The sequence below is a fragment of the Acartia tonsa genome, chromosome 5 (genome assembly GCF_053477335.1).
Source record: "Acartia tonsa isolate MP-2025a chromosome 5, ASM5347733v1, whole genome shotgun sequence".
NCBI lineage: Eukaryota > Metazoa > Arthropoda > Copepoda > Calanoida > Acartiidae > Acartia > Acartia tonsa.
In genome coordinates, this window is record NC_137264.1 from 33,346,818 (window position 1) to 33,367,888 (window position 21,071).

Sequence of the window (21,071 nt, forward strand, 5' to 3'; positions counted from 1 at the left end):
ACGATGTGATAAATAACCAATAATTTCATAATTACTCACATAAAATTTGTCTGCCTTGTTTATAAAATATATAAAAAGTATGTTCCCCACCCCTGGTTGTAAGCAGGCATAATTTCTGCTTAAAAGTTAACATTTTCATATGATTTTGCTCAAACAGCGGATGTTGAAAAAACTGGCGCATTTGGTTGAATAAAAATGGTATGGGATAAATTCAATGTATCTCTAGAATTCTACATTTGAGGAGAGTTGCCAATTTATAATATTTTGTATCGGTCGTTTGGATGTTTGATCTACTGGTGATTTGACAAATGACGTCGGTCAGTCGGTCAAGCTTCAAAAGAGACGCATATTTTTATTTTTATTCTTTATGAAAACAGAATATATGCTCTATAACTTTGCCCCTTTGTCCATGTATGACTTTTTAATGCTTCGCTACTTATGGATGTTGTCATCCTTGTTAATATAATATTTTGTCCACTTTTTAAATATTCTGTTACGGGATGAACTTTGGACTGAAAATTAGACTGGTCCCAAAGCATTCATTGAATCTTGATTGAGTTGTACACATCAGCAGTGTCCAATTTTATCCGCCAACAATTGTAATCTACATGAGGTGTAATTGATTTTTCATGGAAAATAAATTTACCGTCCAATGTCTTTTCCCTTAAGATGCAAGATTTTAATTAATCACAACGTCTTATAAAAATGGCCCAATAGTTTAACAGGACTGGTGGGGCAGAAGCCCCCCTTTTTCAAGTGAGCAAAAAAAGTGAGAAAGGGGAGTAGCTAACCTTCTGTCTGTATCTTCCATGACTTGAAACTTTTTTTGTGCATCTTTGTAGAATTTACACAATCATAATTTACTTTTTACAAAAAATTCAAAATTTGCATCTAGTGTTTAATATTTAGTGTGAAAATCAATAAAATTTAAATCAAATAATTTTCATCTGTCTACTATTTATTTGAGAATAGCGTGCACGGTGATTTACCCAAGGGAAGTGCTAAGCCATGAGGGGTTAAAAAAGAGTAACAGGGGCGTTGACACCCCCCTTCGATCAATTAAACGATAAAAATGGGTACTTCTATGCGCTAAAGGCTGTTATGTATTTAAGAAATTGGAATGTTCAACTCGGGGATCTTAATGGATATGATAAATTAATGTACATACCCAATGAGAATAAAAAAGGTTATTGGTTGAAAAGTTTGAACCAACCAACCAAGATTTGATAATAAAAGGTTCAAAGCCAACGAGTGAGAGAACGTGTTTTAAAATCTTATGAACCAGAATAATTTACAGTCTAATTTCCCATTACCCTCCTAGGATTGTCTTACTATTTTGATTATTTGTTTTCATTTTTGTGAATTGCCTCAAATGGATTATGGCATCCTTGTTATACAGATTAGTATATTCTGACATGGGTTGAACCATTTATCTAGAGGAAGAGAGATATTCCATAAATTTTGTAGCACTTTTCTCATTCATATTCTAAATTTAGATATTTACATACAATATATATGTATCTGTATTTCTTCCATCATATTATAAAAAGTTTTTTTTTAGCTGGTCTTCATAGATCTCGCAAACTAATAAAAGTTCTCCTTTGAGTTTTAGTAAAGCTTCAAAGGGGCTTCAATTTGTTTTAATCTATTTAATTTTTATACCAAAGTCTTTGGATGGTTTTAAGCTATTTTTTTGTAATACAGACACCCTAGATGCTAAGAGCGCACTAGTAAAAAGAGGTGTAGATTACCTAAAAAGAGAACTCAATCGGTTTAGTTGTTTGTGAAAGTTTAATAGACAAACACAAATATACCGGATATATAATATAATTAGAACCAGATCTCAGCCATACTAAAAAATCATGTATAGCATCATATTACAGTCAAGTTTAGCCCCTTAGGACTAACATAACTTGTTTTAATTTATAATTTTATTTTTATTATTGCGGATGCTGTCTATAATACGATGCGATAAATAACTATTCTCATTGTTATCTTATTTGTAATGCTATAATATAAAATGATTATCAATTACTTATCTAAAGTATCTCTAAACTAATTTATGTAAAACAAGTAATGTTATATCCATAAGTAGCGCTGTGTTGCAATACTGATAATTGTTTTTCGAAACTTTTTAATACAGTATGGTATAGTAGTAATATATTCTTTGAATTCAATTCTAAATTATGAGTTTTAAAGACGTTTAATCAAATTACAATAGAACAAGGATGACAACATCCATAAAAGCGAAGCATTGAAACGGTATGACAAACGGACACTAATACTTGTATAGTGTCAGAACTGAATAATCAGAATATAAATGTATAAGAGTTGAAGCAAAATTGTAAGTGTAAATTTGTTGAAAAACTGCTTGATACAGGATAATGTTATGGACATACTTACATTTTTAGGACTTGATTATAGTGTTGCTTCGCTTATAATATTGTACTTTGTTGTCCCAGGAATAAACATACCAAAAATCAGATCAATCGGATGATTAGATCACAAAAAAATTGTTGTTAAAAAAGTAAAAAAAATCAGCATGTTTAAAATGGACGTACGGACATTCTGGTAATGATTATAGAGTTGCTACGCTTTCTAAATCGTACCTAACTACTACAGGAATCACCATGCAAAGTTTTAAATCAATAGGACAATTCTAACATGCCTAAATTAGCGAAAAAAGCTATCCGTTACGGACGTACGGACGGACGTACGGACGGACGGACCGACCCTAATTATAGAAAAGCTTCGCTTTTAAAAACCTTAAAATAATAATAATTGTTAATGTCCGTTTTTGAGTCAAAGCATATAAGAAAAAAAACCTGCTACAACTAAAAGTGATGATGTGTGTGAGACCAAATCAGACAGACATACAGACTCAATCACAAAGTAGCTGCGCCTTCGCTAAGCATATCATTGGGGGTCCAAATTATCCAGGGATCTTAGGGGGGGAATAGGACAATAGAAAATAAATCGATATACGAACCCAATAATGATAAACTATCACCCCTTCTGTAGGTTAAATTATTAATAGAAAATATTTAAATTCAACAAAAGTACTATAAGTTTAGGGCTAACGAAGAAACGTGATTATAAATTTTGGGTAACAGTGCAATGAAGTCTAATGTCCCCTCCCACCATGGGGTTCAAGAGTAGGGGGTACTAAACTAATATTAAACTGTAGTAAATGACAACTTTTAAAAGTTTCCCATGCTCCCCACACCCCACCTAGCCTACATAATATATCCTTTTAATGTTTTCCAAATAGATAACTTTTTGATAAAAAGACGGTTTTAAAGATTCTAATCTTATCTATCCCAAGCTTGTTATTCTTAGGGTGACCACAAAAAGATATGCAACTTTTTACCACAAAAATGTTCCAAAACAATTTTTAAAGTAACATTTTATAGTTTTGATGTTTGTTTATGAAAAGAGACAGTTTTATAGACACATAAACATTTTTAAAACACCGTAACTTTTATTTTTAGTAGCCACATTTACTCATAAAATAAACAATTACAAATTAAATTTATTTTTGCAATACCTTTAAAAGCTTTTTTTATGAGTGGGTTAATATGTTATTAATTCATATTTTTTTTGTGTAATGATATATCAAAGAGTATATTATCCCCTGTATATTTGTAGAGAATATATAAAGTAGGACCTGGATGCCTCGCATTCCTTGTATAGTTTATATTTTGTGCTTGAGAATGTTGAGAATTCAGGATGGAATTCAACTAAACACAGCCAGCATACCGAGGAATAGCAATGTAGGACAAAATCCCTCAAAAAATTTACCCCCAAAAAATCATTAAAATTGTAAATTTACCTTTAAAATCAGCCCTTTTGCTTGTCTTAAATGACCATTCTTTTGCTTTAATTGTTATCAAATTACTAAACACAGCAAGCGTACCCAGGAATAGCAATGTAGGACAAAATCCTCTAAACAATTTACCCCCAAAAAATCTTTGAAAATTGTAAAAATACCTTTAAATCAGCTCTTTTGGTTGTCACATCAAGTTACTTTTAAATAAGTATCTGTCAAGGCCCAAAAATGCACCGTATGTATTCAAATGCGCTAAAAACGCTTGGTATGGTTACATCTACTATTCAACACAGTCAAAAGAGGAAGGAGAGAAAGAATGTATATACTTACTGAACAATGCTATTCCAAGTAATTAGAAAATTTAATATCAAACTTAATATCATTTAGGGCTAGTTTATCTAGCCAGCCTCAGGAGGTAAAGCAATTTTGGATAAGACAACTTGAATTTTAAAAAACATCTTCAAGGAAGGGGCTTTTCTGGATTTTAAACTGGCGGCTTTAGCTTGTTCAAAAATGTAGACAGTTTTGATAAGTTTTTAGCTATCAGCTGCTAATTTTTAGTAAAATGCTAAAATAATATTAGTTGGGTAATTGCGATTGACGGGGCAGGAGGTACTTCTTGAAGTATTGGGGGATATTGACGTCCCTCCCCTTACCAGTCACCCATCCTTCCAGGGATATGGAAGGTTTGCGTAGGACTAACTATCCTACCTATAAAACCAAAAAGTTCAAGAAAACACCCACAGAACCTCAAACACTAATGGCTTTCACACAGCCAGAGGTGTGTATGAAACAAGAACCGTTGGAACTGATGCTCAGTTTACTGAGAATATGAAAGATGATGGTGAAATCCGAAAGGAAGCTATCAACTTGATGACAGGACCAATAAGTTCTAAGCAAAGCTGTAAGATAGGAACCTGGAATGTTAGAACAATGTATGAGTCAACTAAAACAGCCCAAGTAGTTAAAGAAATGACAAGTTACAATATTGGAATACTTGGGATTGCAGAATGTAGATGGACAGGACAAGGACAAACTACAACCAAAGATGGCCACCTAATACTTTATTCTGGCCATGAAAGCCAACATATGTATGGTGTTGCTATAATTATTCAAAAACGACATGTCAATTCACTAATAGACTGGAAACCTATATCAGACAGAATAATTAAGGCTAGATTCCAATCAAGGCACTGCAAGTTGACCATTATCCAATGCTATGCCCCAACAAATGACAAAGATGAAGAAGTAAAACAAGAGTTTTATGATCAACTGCAATCAATCAGAAACTCAGTACCCAAACATGACATGTGCCTAGTTCTTGGAGATATGAATGCTAAAGTAGGAACTGACAGGACTGGAGTGGAGAATGCAATGGGACACTTTGGCATAGGTACAAGAAATGAAAATGGAGAACTTTTACTTGAATTCTGTTTAAATAATGATATGGTTGTAGGAGGTACATTATTCCAACACAAAAACATACACAAATATACCTGGACAACACCTGATGGACAAACAAGAAACATGATTGACCACATTATGATCAATAGAAAATGGGTCAAGTCAATGCAAGACTGTAGGAGCTATAGAGGAGCCGACATTTTTAGTGACCATGAACTAGTTGTCAGTAAGATTAAATTAAAGCTGAAGCGTACTGGCCATGATAAAAAGAGTGAGATTGGTAGACAATATGATTCTTCAAGATTAAAGGACCCTGTGATAAAGAATGAATTTGTCTTAAAACTCAGAAATAGATTTCAAGTCTTAGAGGACCTAAATGACAAGACTGAGATCACATGGACTTCAATTAAAGAAAACTTTCAATCTACTGCTAAGGAAATCCTAGGACACAAGAAACCAGATAAAAAGGACTGGATCTCTGAAGAAACATGGATCAAAATAGAAAAGAGAAAGAAGCTCAAAAACAAAATCCATAATGCTCAACATTTGGCTGACATGAGCAATTTAAAAGCTGAATATACTGCTAAAGACAAAGAAGTCAAAAAGTGCACAAGGAAAGACAAGAGAGATTACATTGACAATCTGGCTGAAAAGGCCCAGAGAGCAGCTGGCTTTGGTAACATGAAAACAGTATACAACATAACTAAGCAATTAAGTGGCAAATATAGCAAAAAGAGTGGTGAAACTATCAAGGCTAAAGATGGTAAATTACTCACTACAGAAAAAGAAATTGCTGAAAGGTGGAAATCACATTTTGAAGAAGTGTTGAACAGACCTGAACCAGAAATTACTGCTGAACCAGAACCAGGACATGAAATAGACATAGATATAAGACCACCAACTATTCAAGAAGTTAAAGCTGCTATACATAGCCTAAAGAATGACAAAGCACCAGGACCTGACTTGATAACTGCCGAAATGCTTAAGGCAGACATAGATCTTTCTGCTAGGACTCTAAACTGATCTTTTTGATAAAATTTGGAGGCAAGAAAAGATACCAACGGACTGGTCTAAAGGTATAATCATAAAACTACCTAAGAAGGGAGATTTGTACAATTGTGATAATTGGAGAGGAATTATGCTGCTTTCTATCCCAAGCAAGGTCCTATGTAAAGTTATTTTAAACAGAATTGATGAGAAAATTGACAATAAACTGAGAGAAGAACAAGCTGGATTCCGTGCTGGAAGGGGCTGTGTTGACCAAATTTTCACCCTTAGGACAGTTATTGAACAATGTGTTGAATTTAACAAGCCACTTCACGTAAATTTTGTTGATTTCTCTAAGGCCTTTGACTCCATACACAGACAAACACTCTGGAAAATACTAAGAAGTTATGGTATACCAGAAAAGATGATAATTATGATAACTAAATTTTATGACAACTTCCAAGCCTGTGTTTCAGTTAGAAACAATAAGACATCTGATTTCTTTAAAATAAGCACTGGAGTTAGACAAGGATGCATTTTATCACCTATTCTATTTATATTGGTCATTGACTGGGTAATGAAGAAAACCACAGAGGACAAAAAACGTGGTCTCTAGCTGGGCATACTAGGACACCTAGAAGATCTGGACTTTGCTGATGACCTGGCACTGATTTCAGAAACAATTAAACATCTACAAGCTAAGACAGATAGACTATCAAATATGCAGGACAAATCGGGCTCTTTGTTAATGTCAAGAAGACTGAAATTATGAATATACCTACAAACCCTGATCAAACTATAACAATAAATGGTGAACAATTGAAACAAAGCAACAAATTCACCTATCTGGGGAGTGTTATCAGCAGTGAAAATGGCTAAAAAGCTGATATTAAAACCAGGATTGATAAGGCTAGGGTTGCTTTCAACAGTCTACACAACGTTTGGAATTCAAAGAAACTTGCTCTGAAAACAAAAATCAGACTTTACAACAGTAATGTGAAATCAGTTCTTCTCTATGGAGCGGAATGCTGGAGAACTGTGAAAACTGAAACAAATCAACTTAATGCATTTCACAATAGCTGCCTAAGAAGAATTTGCAAAATATTCTGGCCAAACAAAATATCAAACCTTGAGCTGATGCTAAGACCAAGTGCAATAGTATTGAAGCAGAAGTGAAATATAAAAGACTAAGGTGGCTAGGACATGTGCTCAGAATGGAACAAAATAGGTTTCCAAAAAAGTGCTTAAAATGGAACCCCACCACTGGTAAACGTATTCGGGGACAACCAAAAATGACCTGGAGGCGGAGCACTGAAAAGGACCTCTTTAATTTGGAATTAACATGGGGAGAAGCTGAGAAACTTGCCAAAGACAGCAGGAATTCATGGAGGAACAAGGTGTCCGTATTCTCTGGCCTTCACAGTCAAAAAGAGAGATGCGTGTGATGATGATGAATTGCGATTGACTGAATGCGGCTTTTATGACTTATGTAGGAAGCAGCTCTTTGTGCTTTGTACTTTGATTTGATCATTTGATGACTGTTGATGACTAAACATGAACATTATTAATGATTAGCGATGTCAAATTTTATATAAAGTCTGTAACATCCTAACATCGTAACATCGTAACATGATCTTTGTTTAGATTTATAGCTGTAACGGCCGGTCAACTTGAACAAATAGCCAGGGGAAACCAGGGATTAACCTTCCTACAGTGCATCAAGTGTCAAAGCAAGTTTAGTCAGGATAATTTACAAAATAGATCTAGAAAGAAGACTTTAGAGGTAAGAAACTTTATGTTTAGTCAGGGAGGGAGGGGACATTAAATTGTAAATTGAACTGGTGCCAAAAGTTTTTAAACCACGTTACCTTATTTGTTGACCCAAAAACTTTTGATACCTTTTTAGTAGCGAAGCTACTCTATAATTCGAAATGTCCGTCCGTCTGTCCGTCCGTCTGTCCGTGTAAGACAGAATAGGGGAAACGTGATTTTCTCGGCTCCTATTAAAGATAGACAGCTGAAATTTTTTAACAGCATTCCCATTATTAAGGAGCACGATTAACTATAAAACATCAAGGGCGGTCGGACCCCTTTTTTAGCAGGTTTTAGGCTATTTTTGTATGTTTCACATTATTCTCCATATCTTCAGTGTTTATGGTCCGATTTTCAAAATTTTTTCAGTTATTGATATCAAAATTAAATTTCCTGTCGTTTACAGAAAACAACCATGACGGCCACACTGCTATTTTGCAGGTTTTAGGCTATTTTTGTATTTTTCACATTTCCACCATATCTTCAGTGTTTATGGTCCAATTTTCAAAATTTTTTCAGTTATAGATATGAGAATTAAATTTCCCGTCGTTTAAAGAAAACATCCATGACGGCCAGACTGCCTTTTTGCAGGTTTTAGGCTATTTTTGTATTTATCACATTATTCTCCATATCTTCAGTGTTTATGGTCCGATTTTCAAAATTTTTTCAGTTATAGATATCAAAATTAAATTTCCCGTCGTTTAAAGAAAACAACCATGGCGGTCAGACTGCCTTTTATCAGGTTTTTGGCTATTTTCATATGTTTTAAATATTTCCCCATATATTTGGTGTTTTTGGTCCAATTTTCAAACTTTTTTGGGATAAATACACTTTAAATCTACTTTTACGTATTTCCATCCACGATTTTTTGTGCTTCGCTACTTATGGATGTTGTCATCCTTGTTATAATTTTGATTAGATGGGTCCAATTTTTTTAGATGATAATTTCATACTTTTCTTTATCATCATTGGGGATGTATGTAATATTCAATTGTTTTTTCCCTTTAGTTCCCTGTATCTAGCACTTATATTATTCTCCAGTCAATAAAAAACTTTTTCCTGCCCCTAGAAATGTTCTAATAAACACTTCATTTATAGGTTTGTTGTATAAACTGTGGGTCCAACATGGTGATAGAATGCCGCGGTCCAAATTCTTCCCAGCCAGAGGAAGAAGCCGACATTGGTCTTCCGGCCGTTGAAGCTTTAGGCAATAAATCAATCACAATTAGTTTTTGGGAAAAAATAACGAGAGGAACTTATTTTAGGAACTAGAGCAAGGTTCAAACAGCAAAAAATCTAAAATTACTTTTTAGTAGCAAATCTTAATTTTCTTTTTAATATTTGTCATCCTAATTTGGAATTTTAAAGATGATTGAATAAATATTTAGACATTGCTTCCACTCTTCAACTTCCAACTTCAAGATCGCCAAACAAGTAAGATTTTATCTTATCTTAGGTTATGATAAGTATTTTAGGGAGGGATTGGACATTGAACTGTAAATTACAGTCGTGCCAAAAGTTTGATAATCGCGTAATCTTGTTTGTTGACATAAAACATTGGGTTCTTTTATTGTATTTTGATTGGGTGGTTTCAAACTAGTGGTCTTCAAACTTTTCAACAGTAAATGTAATTTAATCTTCAGAAAGGTTAATTTTGTTGCTTGGGGATGTATATTAATTTATTCTTTATTATCCCCCAACATCCCTGAAACATGTATTTGCACAAAACATGTCAAATGCTTTCCTTTGTTCAAAAATACAGTAAAATATACTAAATCAGCTAATTCATTGATTCAAGTCTTTGACATATAAATTCATTTAGGCACTTTTTTATTATTCAATGTTTTGTCAAATAATTTTGAATTAAGAAATTTATGCGCATCTATACTATAGATTGTTTTTGTCTGACTATTTGTATTGCTTTTAAAGACAAAATGTTTTGAGATTTTTGTTTGAGGTTTTGCATAGGTATTCACTTCTCACTTTCTTTTCTTTGTTATGACAACTGAAAATCTGCTATATAATTCACTTTGCTTCGTTTGTCAATTCCATGATTTTTGTATGTATATATCCTTGTTTAATAGGGGCGGAGACTCGATCCCAGAGCAATCTTTGCTAACAATGCTAGAGAACAATCAGCTGGAAAGTACGAACAACAGAAAAGTAAGCTCAGGTAAAAAAAAAGTTAGTTTTGGCAGCAACTACTCACAATTACTTTATTTGTCAGTTCGTAACTCTCGGTATTTTATTTCTCAGGGAAGGAGGGGACATAGGACTGTAAATAAATTACAAGATTAGATTGACCGATACACTGACGGACGACCTATTGAATTGTTAACTGGATGCTCTTTTGTAAGTCTTCAAAAATACCTAAATTGGTAGCCGAGACAATTACATTGTCCATGTAGTGTGTCGCACAGTTTGACGGACAGACAAAGAAAATTATAGAGTAGTTTTGCTAATAAAAATTATTTAGGAAGCATAATGAATGTGCAAGCTGATATCCACGACCATGAGGTTAAAGAATCTGTATCCAGCCTTCCTGACCTAGTACCTCCACAAGCGTACAGGTAGACAAACATACTTTTTTTTTTAGCGCAGCTACACTACTTGGTATGTCAGTCTGATTGTCTGACTTATCAACGCTAGAACTCAAAAAAATAACTAATTGTCTTTGTTTTAGAATAAAATGTAGGTATTCCTGCCAATTGTTGCCAAGTCCGTTGCAACCACAGACTATAAACACCGGTGTCCTGGATAGGAAACAGGTTTATTTTGAGTTACGTATGACAAGACCTATATTTCTATGACCGGGTGTGTATGGCGGTTCAGCACATAACTTTCATTAAATCACAGCTGATCATTTTTGTGGATTTTTTTGAAAATTACTTTTTACCCATATTTTCATAGTTTTTTCCCAAAAATTTACAATATTCTCACATTTCCAGCTTAGTTATTCTAAATTCATGCAAAAAAGTATAATTGATGACAGCTATAACAAGATCAATAACCTCAATAGACTATTCTAAGATTTCTAGGTAAAACATAGATCCTGGATGTGATACAAGGTTCCTCTTAGGTTCCACCAAAAAAGTTTAAACAAATCAAAATCAGCAATGATTTTGTACAATGTTTTCATTGTATTATTGACAAGAAAATCACTTCTAGACACCAAGCATATGGAGGACTGGTAAAATTATTTCATTACTGAAACCAGGGAAACTTGATAATTAGGGTTCCAGCTACTACCCTGTCTCACTTCTTTATCCTGCCTGCATGATTCGTCCCTACCTGAATGATGCTGTTAAACTTGCAGACCAACATTATGGCTTTTACACAGGCAGGTTTACCACCACTGCCTTACAAAGTATTAAAACCTTAATCAACAACAGCCTAAACAATAAGAAACCAGTTATCAGAGCAGTGCCAGTTGCCATTTATCTTACAAAGGCTTTTGACACTATAAACAATAAGGTTCTATTGCATAATATTAATGCACTAGACTTGAATGAGTACAAGTAACGTTTTTATGTGAATACCTTAGAGGTAGACAACAATTTGTTGTTATCAGAGGATCTAGATATGTATACAAATCTGCCAAACATGCTGACCTACAAATGGGCGTCCTATACCATATACTATTCGAACTGTAAATTTCATAAATGCCAACACCTCACTCTAATTACATCTAATTTCCTCTGCTGACAACTCCAACGGCATAAGTCCCCTTATTTATATTTGTGTCAACGACATAAAAGCTTACTTAGCAGTTCTTAATGATTGGTTAAAAAGTCAGAACCCATTCATTTCTCCAGCCAAATCATCTACAATAGTCTTTACCACCTTTTCGAATGAAGCAGGCACTGTAGTCATTTTTGAAACAGTACCATAAGTCAGACATCCTAAGTTCTTAGGTGTTACATGTGACAATCTTTTCTATATCGACCATCTTGTTAAGGAGCCTAGAAACAAACTAAACCCCAAAAACAAAATGTTTTAATCTCTCTCCACCAGAGGGAAAGAAAAGTAAGTCATAGTAAATACATAAAAAGCAATTTGCCAGTCCCTGATATTCTACTGCAGTTCCATATTTAGTAATGCCAGCTGGGACAGACTATTGTTTGATGGAAAAGCTGCTCTGAGAACAGCCATCTACTGTCACATCATGAACCAGGAAGCATTCGTTACCAGCAATATTTTACCATGAACTGCAGTAGATCCAAACTCATTACCCAGAACAGCTAAAACCACCCTGTCCCAATACTTTCAGGTTACAATGTTTACCTGAATACCTTAAAGGCCAGAGTAAACAAGAATCTGGTGCAGTTTGTGTCTGACACTGGCAAAAATTTCACACAACCACCATCATTTCAACTGCAACCACAACCCATCAAAACCTTTAAAAGCAGCCACAATACTGAACTAACTGTTTCCAATGATGATGAGCAGGAACAAACAATAACACAGAAACTATTTAGACATCAAGTCAGCAAGGAACCAATATTGAGCAAGATAACTTGTCAATATTACAAGGAAAACTTTATACAGTATCATTGCTGATTCTGGAGTTTAAACTTCATTGGTGGAACCTCAGGGGGACATCTTATTACAGCCAGGAACTATGCTATAACAATTCATGAGGCATGCATGAGGGACTTAACAAGCGAGTATTTTTTTGGGTTGACTACAAAAACAAACTTAAGTTTTGTTTACCTAACTGTTTAGACATTAATTCAAATAACAACTTCAAATAACTTTTACCCAACTTCTAGATTACAAATCTTAGATTAGTTAATTGATTCTGAAAGATCTTGTTATGGATAACTAGAGTTGGCTCGATATAATTATCTCCCTATTGGCTAGTTTTCTATATGCATATCTATTTCTCAATAAATCTATTTTCCTCACCCGGCATTACTATCTAAAAGAAAGTAAATATTTAATAATCTAAATGATTTTAAAAAGATTTTTTAAATTATATTTTTTTCTTTACATTACCATCACCAAAGGGTTAATGATGATGATTACAATTTTAGTTTAATATTTGAACACACAAAGTGTCGCCACAATCGAATTCTTTTAAAATAGAGTTTTCTTAAATTTATTATATTATAAATCTAAATTTTCTTTTTTTATGATTAGAAATTAAATACATTGATATAGGTAAATAGCAACATGAAATTAAAAAAAGGAATTTATTTTTAATAAAGTAAGATAATGGGTCTTATCGTTCTGGGCAATGAGAGTTTATTATGGATTATTGGAGCACTATGAGTTTTCAACAAATATTCCTTGGAAAACTTGAGCTCGTTTATAGACATTTATTTCCTATATAGATCTGACATGGATCTTGAAGCAATTAAGCAGGCCATTTTGTACATGTTATAAATTGGAAGATTTCATAAAATAAAAGTTATCGCAAATATACTTAGTAAATAACATAGTCAACTGTCATCTATAATTTTTCTTTTTGGGCCGATTCCTAGATTACTTCAGAACCTTCTGCACTAAAGATAGAAGAGAGAGAGAGAGAGAGAGAGAGAGAGAGAGAGAGAGAGAGAGAGAGAGAGAGAGAGAGAGAGAGAGAGAGAGAGAGAGAGAGAGAGAGAGAGAGAGAGAGAGAGAGAGAGAGAGAGAGAGAGAGAGAGAGAGAGCTAAATCTAGCTTTAGCAATGGATTTTAACGAGCCCTCTCTTTCTCTCCCTCTATATCTCTCTCTTTCTCATTTTCAGGGATTTTTAGAAGGACCAATAGAGAAAAACTACATGTTCTTAATTTGCATCATTTCTAGTCTCTAGGGGATAAGAAAGGGTTATCCCAATAACCTAAGAAAAAAAACTGAATCGGTTGTTTAAGTGATCTTACAGTACACATTTATATATCTTATAAAATGGACTTTAGTTTTAAAAATCTATGAAAATCCTCATTCCCTGCTATTTCTATACAATGTATCTGTATAAGTATTCAGGTATCTTAATGGAAACAACAATTGACAATAAATTGTTTCACATCCCCGATGATAATAAACAAAATTGTCCATTCTGTAGAATAAAGATATGAACACTGATTGTTCAACCAAGTTTTAAAAAAAGTTCCCAAAAGTTTCTAAGGCAACAAATGAGAGACCGTGTCCAATATAACTTACAGCCTAATGTTCCCTTCCTCTCTGACAAGAGTCTCTCTATTTCATTGTCTTTCTCTTTCTCTTGAGACAAACAGATTAAAACAAAAGTTAATGCATTTCTCTCTCTCTCTCTAATTTTAGTACAGTAGCGCATCTACACTATAAAAAGTGTATGTTCGCAAGTCTATACTATTGAATCTCAAACATAAGATTTTTTATACTAGAATTTTAAAACATTAAATCATAAAATAATTTACATTTTTGTATTCCAACCAAATAATATTTTTATGTATTGTTGGTACTTTTCCACAAAATGCCCGTTGTGCACATATATCCCCCCTTATTTTGAAATAAATATAAAATAATGTGAAGTAGTTCTTTCTAGCCTTAACACTGCGGAGTTTATACTTGCAATAAATAGCAAACAAAATAAAGCATATCATTTTTTTTAAATAAGGGGTGGTTGGTTGTTTGTGCTCAACAACGCATTTTAAGGGATAATGCCTTATTAATTGTTGGTGCTGCGCTACTTACAGACCTAATTGTCCTAGTTTACTCTCTCTCGATCTTCTCTCTCCAAATGGTTATAACCAGAAGCAAATGTAGGGGTTGTAAAACTTATTTGAATGCTGGTTTTATTTGAAGGCTCGGCAGCCGCGACTGCAATTATAAACAAACCGCGAAACCAGCCCTTTGCTCAATCATAATCTAGCTGCAACCGTCATAAAATAGACTAATTGCTGCCGCAGCCACCAAACTAGCAGCGACTTTTTTTTAAATAAGGTGCTGCCATTTTGTACGACTACCAAAAATAAAATTACTGCGTTTTTGACAAACATTGAATATGTTTTCAAAAATTTTATTATGAGGTATAATTTACTATAAATCTTTAGTCATTATAATATAGACAGTTTCATTGTCATTTTAACACTCATGAAGCTCAATTAGGCTGTGAATTTGAAAACAAAACTGTGTCGTATAATTTTGTCATATTCCCAGTTCTAAACAATTTTGCCAGTCGTAAAAGTTACCTATACCCCCAAAAAATTAGCAGTACAAGTAAGTAAAAAGGTCGCATCCTGGCCGTACTTCCTGTGTAACTGCGAATGACGAGCCCTGGTTTTAATAGAAACGACACTCTATACTATACACTTTCCAATTAGCGAAAAAAAGGGTTGTAGACACACACACACACATATAGTCACACACACACACATATACAGTCACACACACAAACATTCAGGGATTTTAAGAGATAAGACAATGTAAAGTGATTAACTGCCCTATTTATGACAAACAAAACTAACCCCTGGCCTGTGTAGATTAAAATATCGGTGGATAAGTTGCAAAGCCCAAATTAAAAATACCAAAGGTTATTTAGAATAACATAATGCAATTATAAATCTTTCGGCAACAGTCGTATTTGCAGTTCATTGTCTTATCCCGTAAGATCCCTACAAACATCCAATTTGCATTATCTCATTCTTATCATAGAAAATAATCACGCAACCTTGTAAGTGCAAAGTGTATCAGGGAAGTGGGGGGGGGGGGGGGTACATTGGGCTATTAATTACAAAGTTTTATTAATTTATTATAACGGGGAACTATTATTAACTGTTGCATATTTTTTTCTCAAAATAATTAATCAATCGATGGTTTTATTCTATAGATAATTATATTTTTCATCATTGGGATTTTACATCAATTTGTTTTTTATTGCCTTATCCCAAAAAAATTATGCATGACAAAATTGCATTGAAGCTTAAAAAGGTCTTTGTTTAGTGTTGATTCAGTAAACTAAATGAGATAAATGTTTGTATTTGTTTACAACAACCAATGCAATGGACCAAATTTTCTTCCACTTGGTACTGTTCATATTCAGGTTTTCAGTTTATTTTTTGCAAGGGTGAGGGTATTTCATCCCTCCCCCCCCCCCCAAAAAAAAAAATACGCAGGTAGTTATTTCTAAACCTTCCTTTCATAGAGCTAATTTTTAATTCAGTGGCGTGCACCAGGGGGTGTGAAACCTTAGGGTATAAAAAAGTGGAAGTCATACATTCAAAGCTTTATTTTCCGGAGCTTTAACGGACAAACAACCAAAAATCCGACTACTTTACATGTATCCAAAATTGATGATATTGAAATATTTTTTTCATCAATTTAATATATTGTATAAGATCGATCCTAAAAAAAAAAATTTTGCAACTTAAACCGTTTATAAAGCGAATAAATTAACATTTTATTTCAAAATGCCTGAAATTCTATTTAATCCATTATGTTGAGGGTAATTTTAAATTTCTCCTTTTAATTAAATGTATAAAAATATACAGAATCGGTTTGACAGGTAAATTGGTTGAGCAACTCAATGTTGCAAAAGGCAAGTATACACACACACACACACACACACAACATATGAAAACGTTTTCGCCAGCAACTGGCAGAAAATAACTGCATAACAAAGAGCAAAAACGTAAACAAGTGCGAAAAAATCTTTAAAGAAATTATTTGTGCCGTTTTGAAAAGTTTCTACGTTTTTGGATTTGCAGATATTTGGCAGGTCTCTTTTAATCCTTAAAAATTTAGTAAATATTCTTTTGTTATTTACTCTTTAATTTATTCATTTAATCTACATAAAGCAACTTAGTCAAGAATTTTAGTAGTACAGCTACTCTATAGCTAGGGTTTATTTTTCTGTTAAAAAATTAGTAGAACTCTATATTTTTAAGTGATTTAAAAAATTCAATTCCAATATTAAATTTATTAAATAGTTAAAAACATCCAACATCTAAATGATATTTGGGGGGAAAATAAAAGATTGTCTTACAAATTCAATTTTTGGTTACAGCTACAATTATTCATCATAAAATTTTAAAAACGCCAATTGCTTTTATGGGTTTTAAAAGTATATTATTTTGTTTTTTGTTTGTTATAGCTGCACTGCTAAAATTATTAATATAACTGTCCGTGTTAATTAGTTATCAATGTTTGTGTCAATTTAACTGATGTTCTAGCATAATATTTTGGCTGGCAATAGTATCTATGTCAAAGTTAATCCAGCTTATAATTTCCCTCTTGAGATAATATACTAATATGTAAAATTGATCCTTTTAGAGTAATGCAGCTTCTCTATAACAAGGGTGTCAATTTATGTGTACTTTTCTTAATAAAAGTATGTTGTTTTCATACATTGCAGACAAGTGCAATCTCTCTTTATCTACATCTGTATTAAGGACATTTTAGGTTATAGTCAGCTTATATCAATAATCAAATTAATTCGGAAAAAATCACAAAACCTATATGTGGTTGTCAGCTGTTGTTGGGGGGCAACATATAGTAAAATTAATGACCTCTACATTTGTCCCCCAAATATTATTTAAGATTTATTTCACTTGTTGGTTATACCTTATACCTGGTTCTAAGTGGCTTCCTCTAGTTCCTGCATGCAAATTTTTCTTTTTTACATTACTAGATTCCGCGCTTGAACTGGTTGATTGGTTCTACAGCTTCATTTAAAAAAAAAAATATATTTTAAAATGGGGTTGTACAATAATATCCTTAAATCTTCCCTGCACCAAGGTAAAACTTCTCTAAAATTCTTAAATGATTTGTCCAGCATTTTACAAGATACAACAGACAGTAGAGTAGACACCCTGTTAGTTTAGTTATAGATAAGTTATACACAAAACAATATTGAGTTCTGCAGTTTTTTCCAGAAAAAATATAAAATTACAAATCTGCGCTACTAATGGTCTTAAATGTCCTTGTTTTATTATCTGTAATAATCCTTTATGGTGGTTTTCCATAAACATTTATAAGATTTATTAGTGAAAATACATACTTTGAGGTTTATATAAAAGTAACAGGATTAAGATCAAGTAGGATTAACAATAATGATATTTCAGTTTTGCCTCAATTATATAATCTGTTGAATCTGGAAACTGTTATCGTCATGTTGACATGTTTTATCAATTTTTTCATGTTGACTCTATGGATCAAATCCTAATTTACAGGCTATACTAAGAGTTTCGGTTTTCTTTTGTCTTACATATTATTGTTTATATATGTAAGGTTATGTCTACATAGCCCAGGAAATTTGATAGGATTTAGCTTTATAATGTTTGCTTTACATTTGATGGATTAAAAAATAATTTTACTGATATATAAAGGTTTCCTTCATATTGCCGGCCTTGTCATGCAAAGAAACCAAACCCCCTTATGAAAAAAAAGTTATTTTATTATATAAGTCCAAGGTAGCCTAACAGGAGAAAAGGGTAAAGACACAAACTATTCCCCTGTTTTGAACTTTTTGTTAAAATGGGGGTTAGGAGTTTGTTTTCGAGCTAGGTATTTTACTCCTGGTATGAACTGGCGAATTAGCTCACTGTGCCTATCTTCCATTTTTTCTAGAAGTCGGTTGATTTGAAAATTAGCATTTTTTCAAGCGAAGTTATTATGTCATTAAGGTTTGTCTGTATGTATTGGATAATATTACATTCAGAGAGGGATAAGCCATTGATAAATTAAAAGTTAGAAATTGGTATTTTTTTCTTATTCATAACCCCTGGTGGGGTCCCTAACCAGCGGTACCCTAACCCTTCAGGGCCACCCAGTACCAAATATAACCAAACCTAACATGACCTAGTGTAAAAAAAGAAACGAAAAATAACCAATCCAATTATTCAAATTTATTTCATTAGAAAACATTCAAATATTAACCCTTACAGATCGGGGGGGGGGGGGTCATATTGACCCCCCCCCTCTAGTTTTTTCAATGTCATTTTTTTTGTAGGTAAGATAGAGAGTTGTGACTTCATGACTTTTTAAGTTTAGTAATTATACGTCGGCAAGAGTTGATCTTATAAGGATATCTGGTCTGTGTCGGTCGTGGCGTCCGGTCAAAGTCGGTTAGGTGGCACCAAATTTAGAAAAAATTTCTAAATAAATCTTAATTTCTACAACATGACCTTTGTGTATAAGGTAGAAACCTAATTTTTTTTTGGTGAATACTTAGATATCAATGACCTTCTGAGAAAAGTGGTGTTATGACCGTTTTACCGCTCCCTGACCGACTTTATGACCGATTTTTGTCCGGCTTTTACTACAGACATATATCATGAATATCGTGGCTTCTATTACAGCTAGAAACCTAAAATTTTTTTTGGTAAATCCTTGAGCAACAATAAACAGATAAAATGATAATTGGCGCCGCCAACCGCCGTTTTACCGCCGTAACCGCCGAAAATGGCGGTTTCCGTTATTTGCCGTTTTTCGGCGATGATCAGAAAGAGTAATTTTTTTGTTATGAAAAATAAAAGTTCGTCTTAAAATTTGGTCATCCTAGCTGCAAAATTGGCCGCTCTACAGCTGTTTTAATATTTAGCGGCTGGCCGCTAAAAAGCGGCTAAGGAGCGGTCTGGCCGCTATGACTAGAAAAAGTAATTTTCTCTAAAAATACACATGAACCACCAGAAAAAAATTTTACGTCTTTATCTGTAACAGGAGCCGAGATAGAGGGGGGGGTCAATATGACCCCCCCCCCCCGATCTATTAAGGTGGGAATGGGGGCCCGATCTGTAAGGGTTAATGAAAGTGCGTTTGTTCTTTCGCCAGGAACATCCAAGGGATGGAGGAGGGTTGAGGGGTATTTCCCACTTTCAAAATAAAAAAGTCTTTGCCTACCTTATATCCATGATTATATTGCATGTATGTAATACAGAAAGAACTCAAAGATTTTGGTTTAACTGCAATCCTAAAATAGTTTTTAAACCTTATAATAATTTCATCTTTAAGTTTGACAATTTAAAAAAAAACACCCGCGTATCTGATAAAAATCAGGAGTTTCACTATTATTTTTTTTGAGGGGGCAATTATCTATGACAAAATTATAATGTTTTAAAAAACTATTTACCCCAAAAAGAAAGACAGCACCCAGCAGCAGGTCATTTTCAAATGAAATTTATTATCTCATTGGAAGATTCCGTGTATGATAGGTGGGCAAAAACAAGTAGCTGCGCTTCTCAAGTTGTATTTTCCATACCTACAGTGTTGGCAGCAAGGGATGGGATGTAAATTTTATAGCCCCTTCTATTTGACTGACCGTCTGTCCTTCGGTCAGTTTATCAATCTATTCAATGTCCTTCTGTCCATCTATCTGTCTGTTCACCTATATGTCTGTCCGTAAAACTTTATGTTGTAGATACGTCTTTTCGTCAGTCTGTTTGTCAATCTTTCAGTCTGTCAGTCTTACTGCTTTATGATATACATATCTCTTAATAAAAATAAAGCTTCTTATTGGTCCTGGGATAATTCAACTTTTTAGGAGGAGGGCACATCCCCCCTCCCAATAGAAATCGCCCTTCAATTTCCATCCCCCCCCCCCCTTATTTACATTTTCGTTATAAAAATAAAATTGAAAGTGGACTTAAGTCCCTCCAACTCCCCAAGCTGAAAGACCCATCGGAGCTAATATTATAGGGAGAGAATAGTGAGTGTAAAGACCGAAAATATATTTGAAGCCTGCTCCTTCTTGGGCATACTATTACTTACAATGCTTTGGTTTTTGTCTTTAATTTGGATAATTATTATTAAAAAAAAATAAAAAACATAAGTTCAAGATACATATTTGATACAACCTTTTTCCTTTTTTTGCTCATGTTTTTTTTTGTATTTTTGTCATAACGGATAGTGAATAAAGGCAGTGAATTTAAGCATGTCAGAATTTTTTATATTAGCTTGATTTTTTTAGTAGCGAAGCTACTCTATAATTCACTTTGTCCGTCAGTCAGTCCGTCAGTCAGTCCGTCAGTCAGTCAGTCAGTCCGTAACGCTATGGGGGAAATGGGATTTACTCAGCTCCTATAAAAGATAGAATGCTGAAATTTTTTGACAACATTCCCATTATTAAGGAGCACAATT

At 33.6% G+C, this 21,071-nt stretch overlaps 2 protein-coding genes across 10 annotated transcripts in view; one reads left to right on the forward strand and one right to left on the reverse strand.

The window, feature by feature from the left end:
- Rrp45 (exosome complex component Rrp45) overlaps positions 1 to 21,071 on the reverse strand; it is a 350,250-nt gene that overhangs the window by 326,676 nt on the left and 2,503 nt on the right. The window lies entirely within an intron of this gene.
- LOC145320322 (uncharacterized) lies at positions 4,096 to 10,666 on the forward strand. Its single transcript, XM_080162731.1, has 6 exons — positions 4,096 to 4,177; positions 7,865 to 8,003; positions 9,131 to 9,239; positions 9,421 to 9,466; positions 10,117 to 10,205; positions 10,509 to 10,666. Exons 1-6 carry the CDS (start codon positions 4,146 to 4,148, stop codon positions 10,604 to 10,606), a joined length of 513 nt encoding a protein of 170 aa, XP_080018857.1. The 5' UTR covers positions 4,096 to 4,145; the 3' UTR covers positions 10,607 to 10,666.

Bases quoted from the DNA above. Each gene is read 5' to 3' on its own strand.
- LOC145320322 (XM_080162731.1), top strand. From the start codon at position 4,146: ATGTATATACTTACTGAACAATGCTATTCCAA. The intron at 4,178-7,864 runs GTAATTAGAAAA...ATCTTTGTTTAG, and splicing joins ACTGAACAATGCTATTCCAA to ATTTATAGCTGTAACGGCCG. The intron at 10,206-10,508 runs GTAAAAAAAAAG...AAAATTATTTAG, and splicing joins CAACAGAAAAGTAAGCTCAG to GAAGCATAATGAATGTGCAA.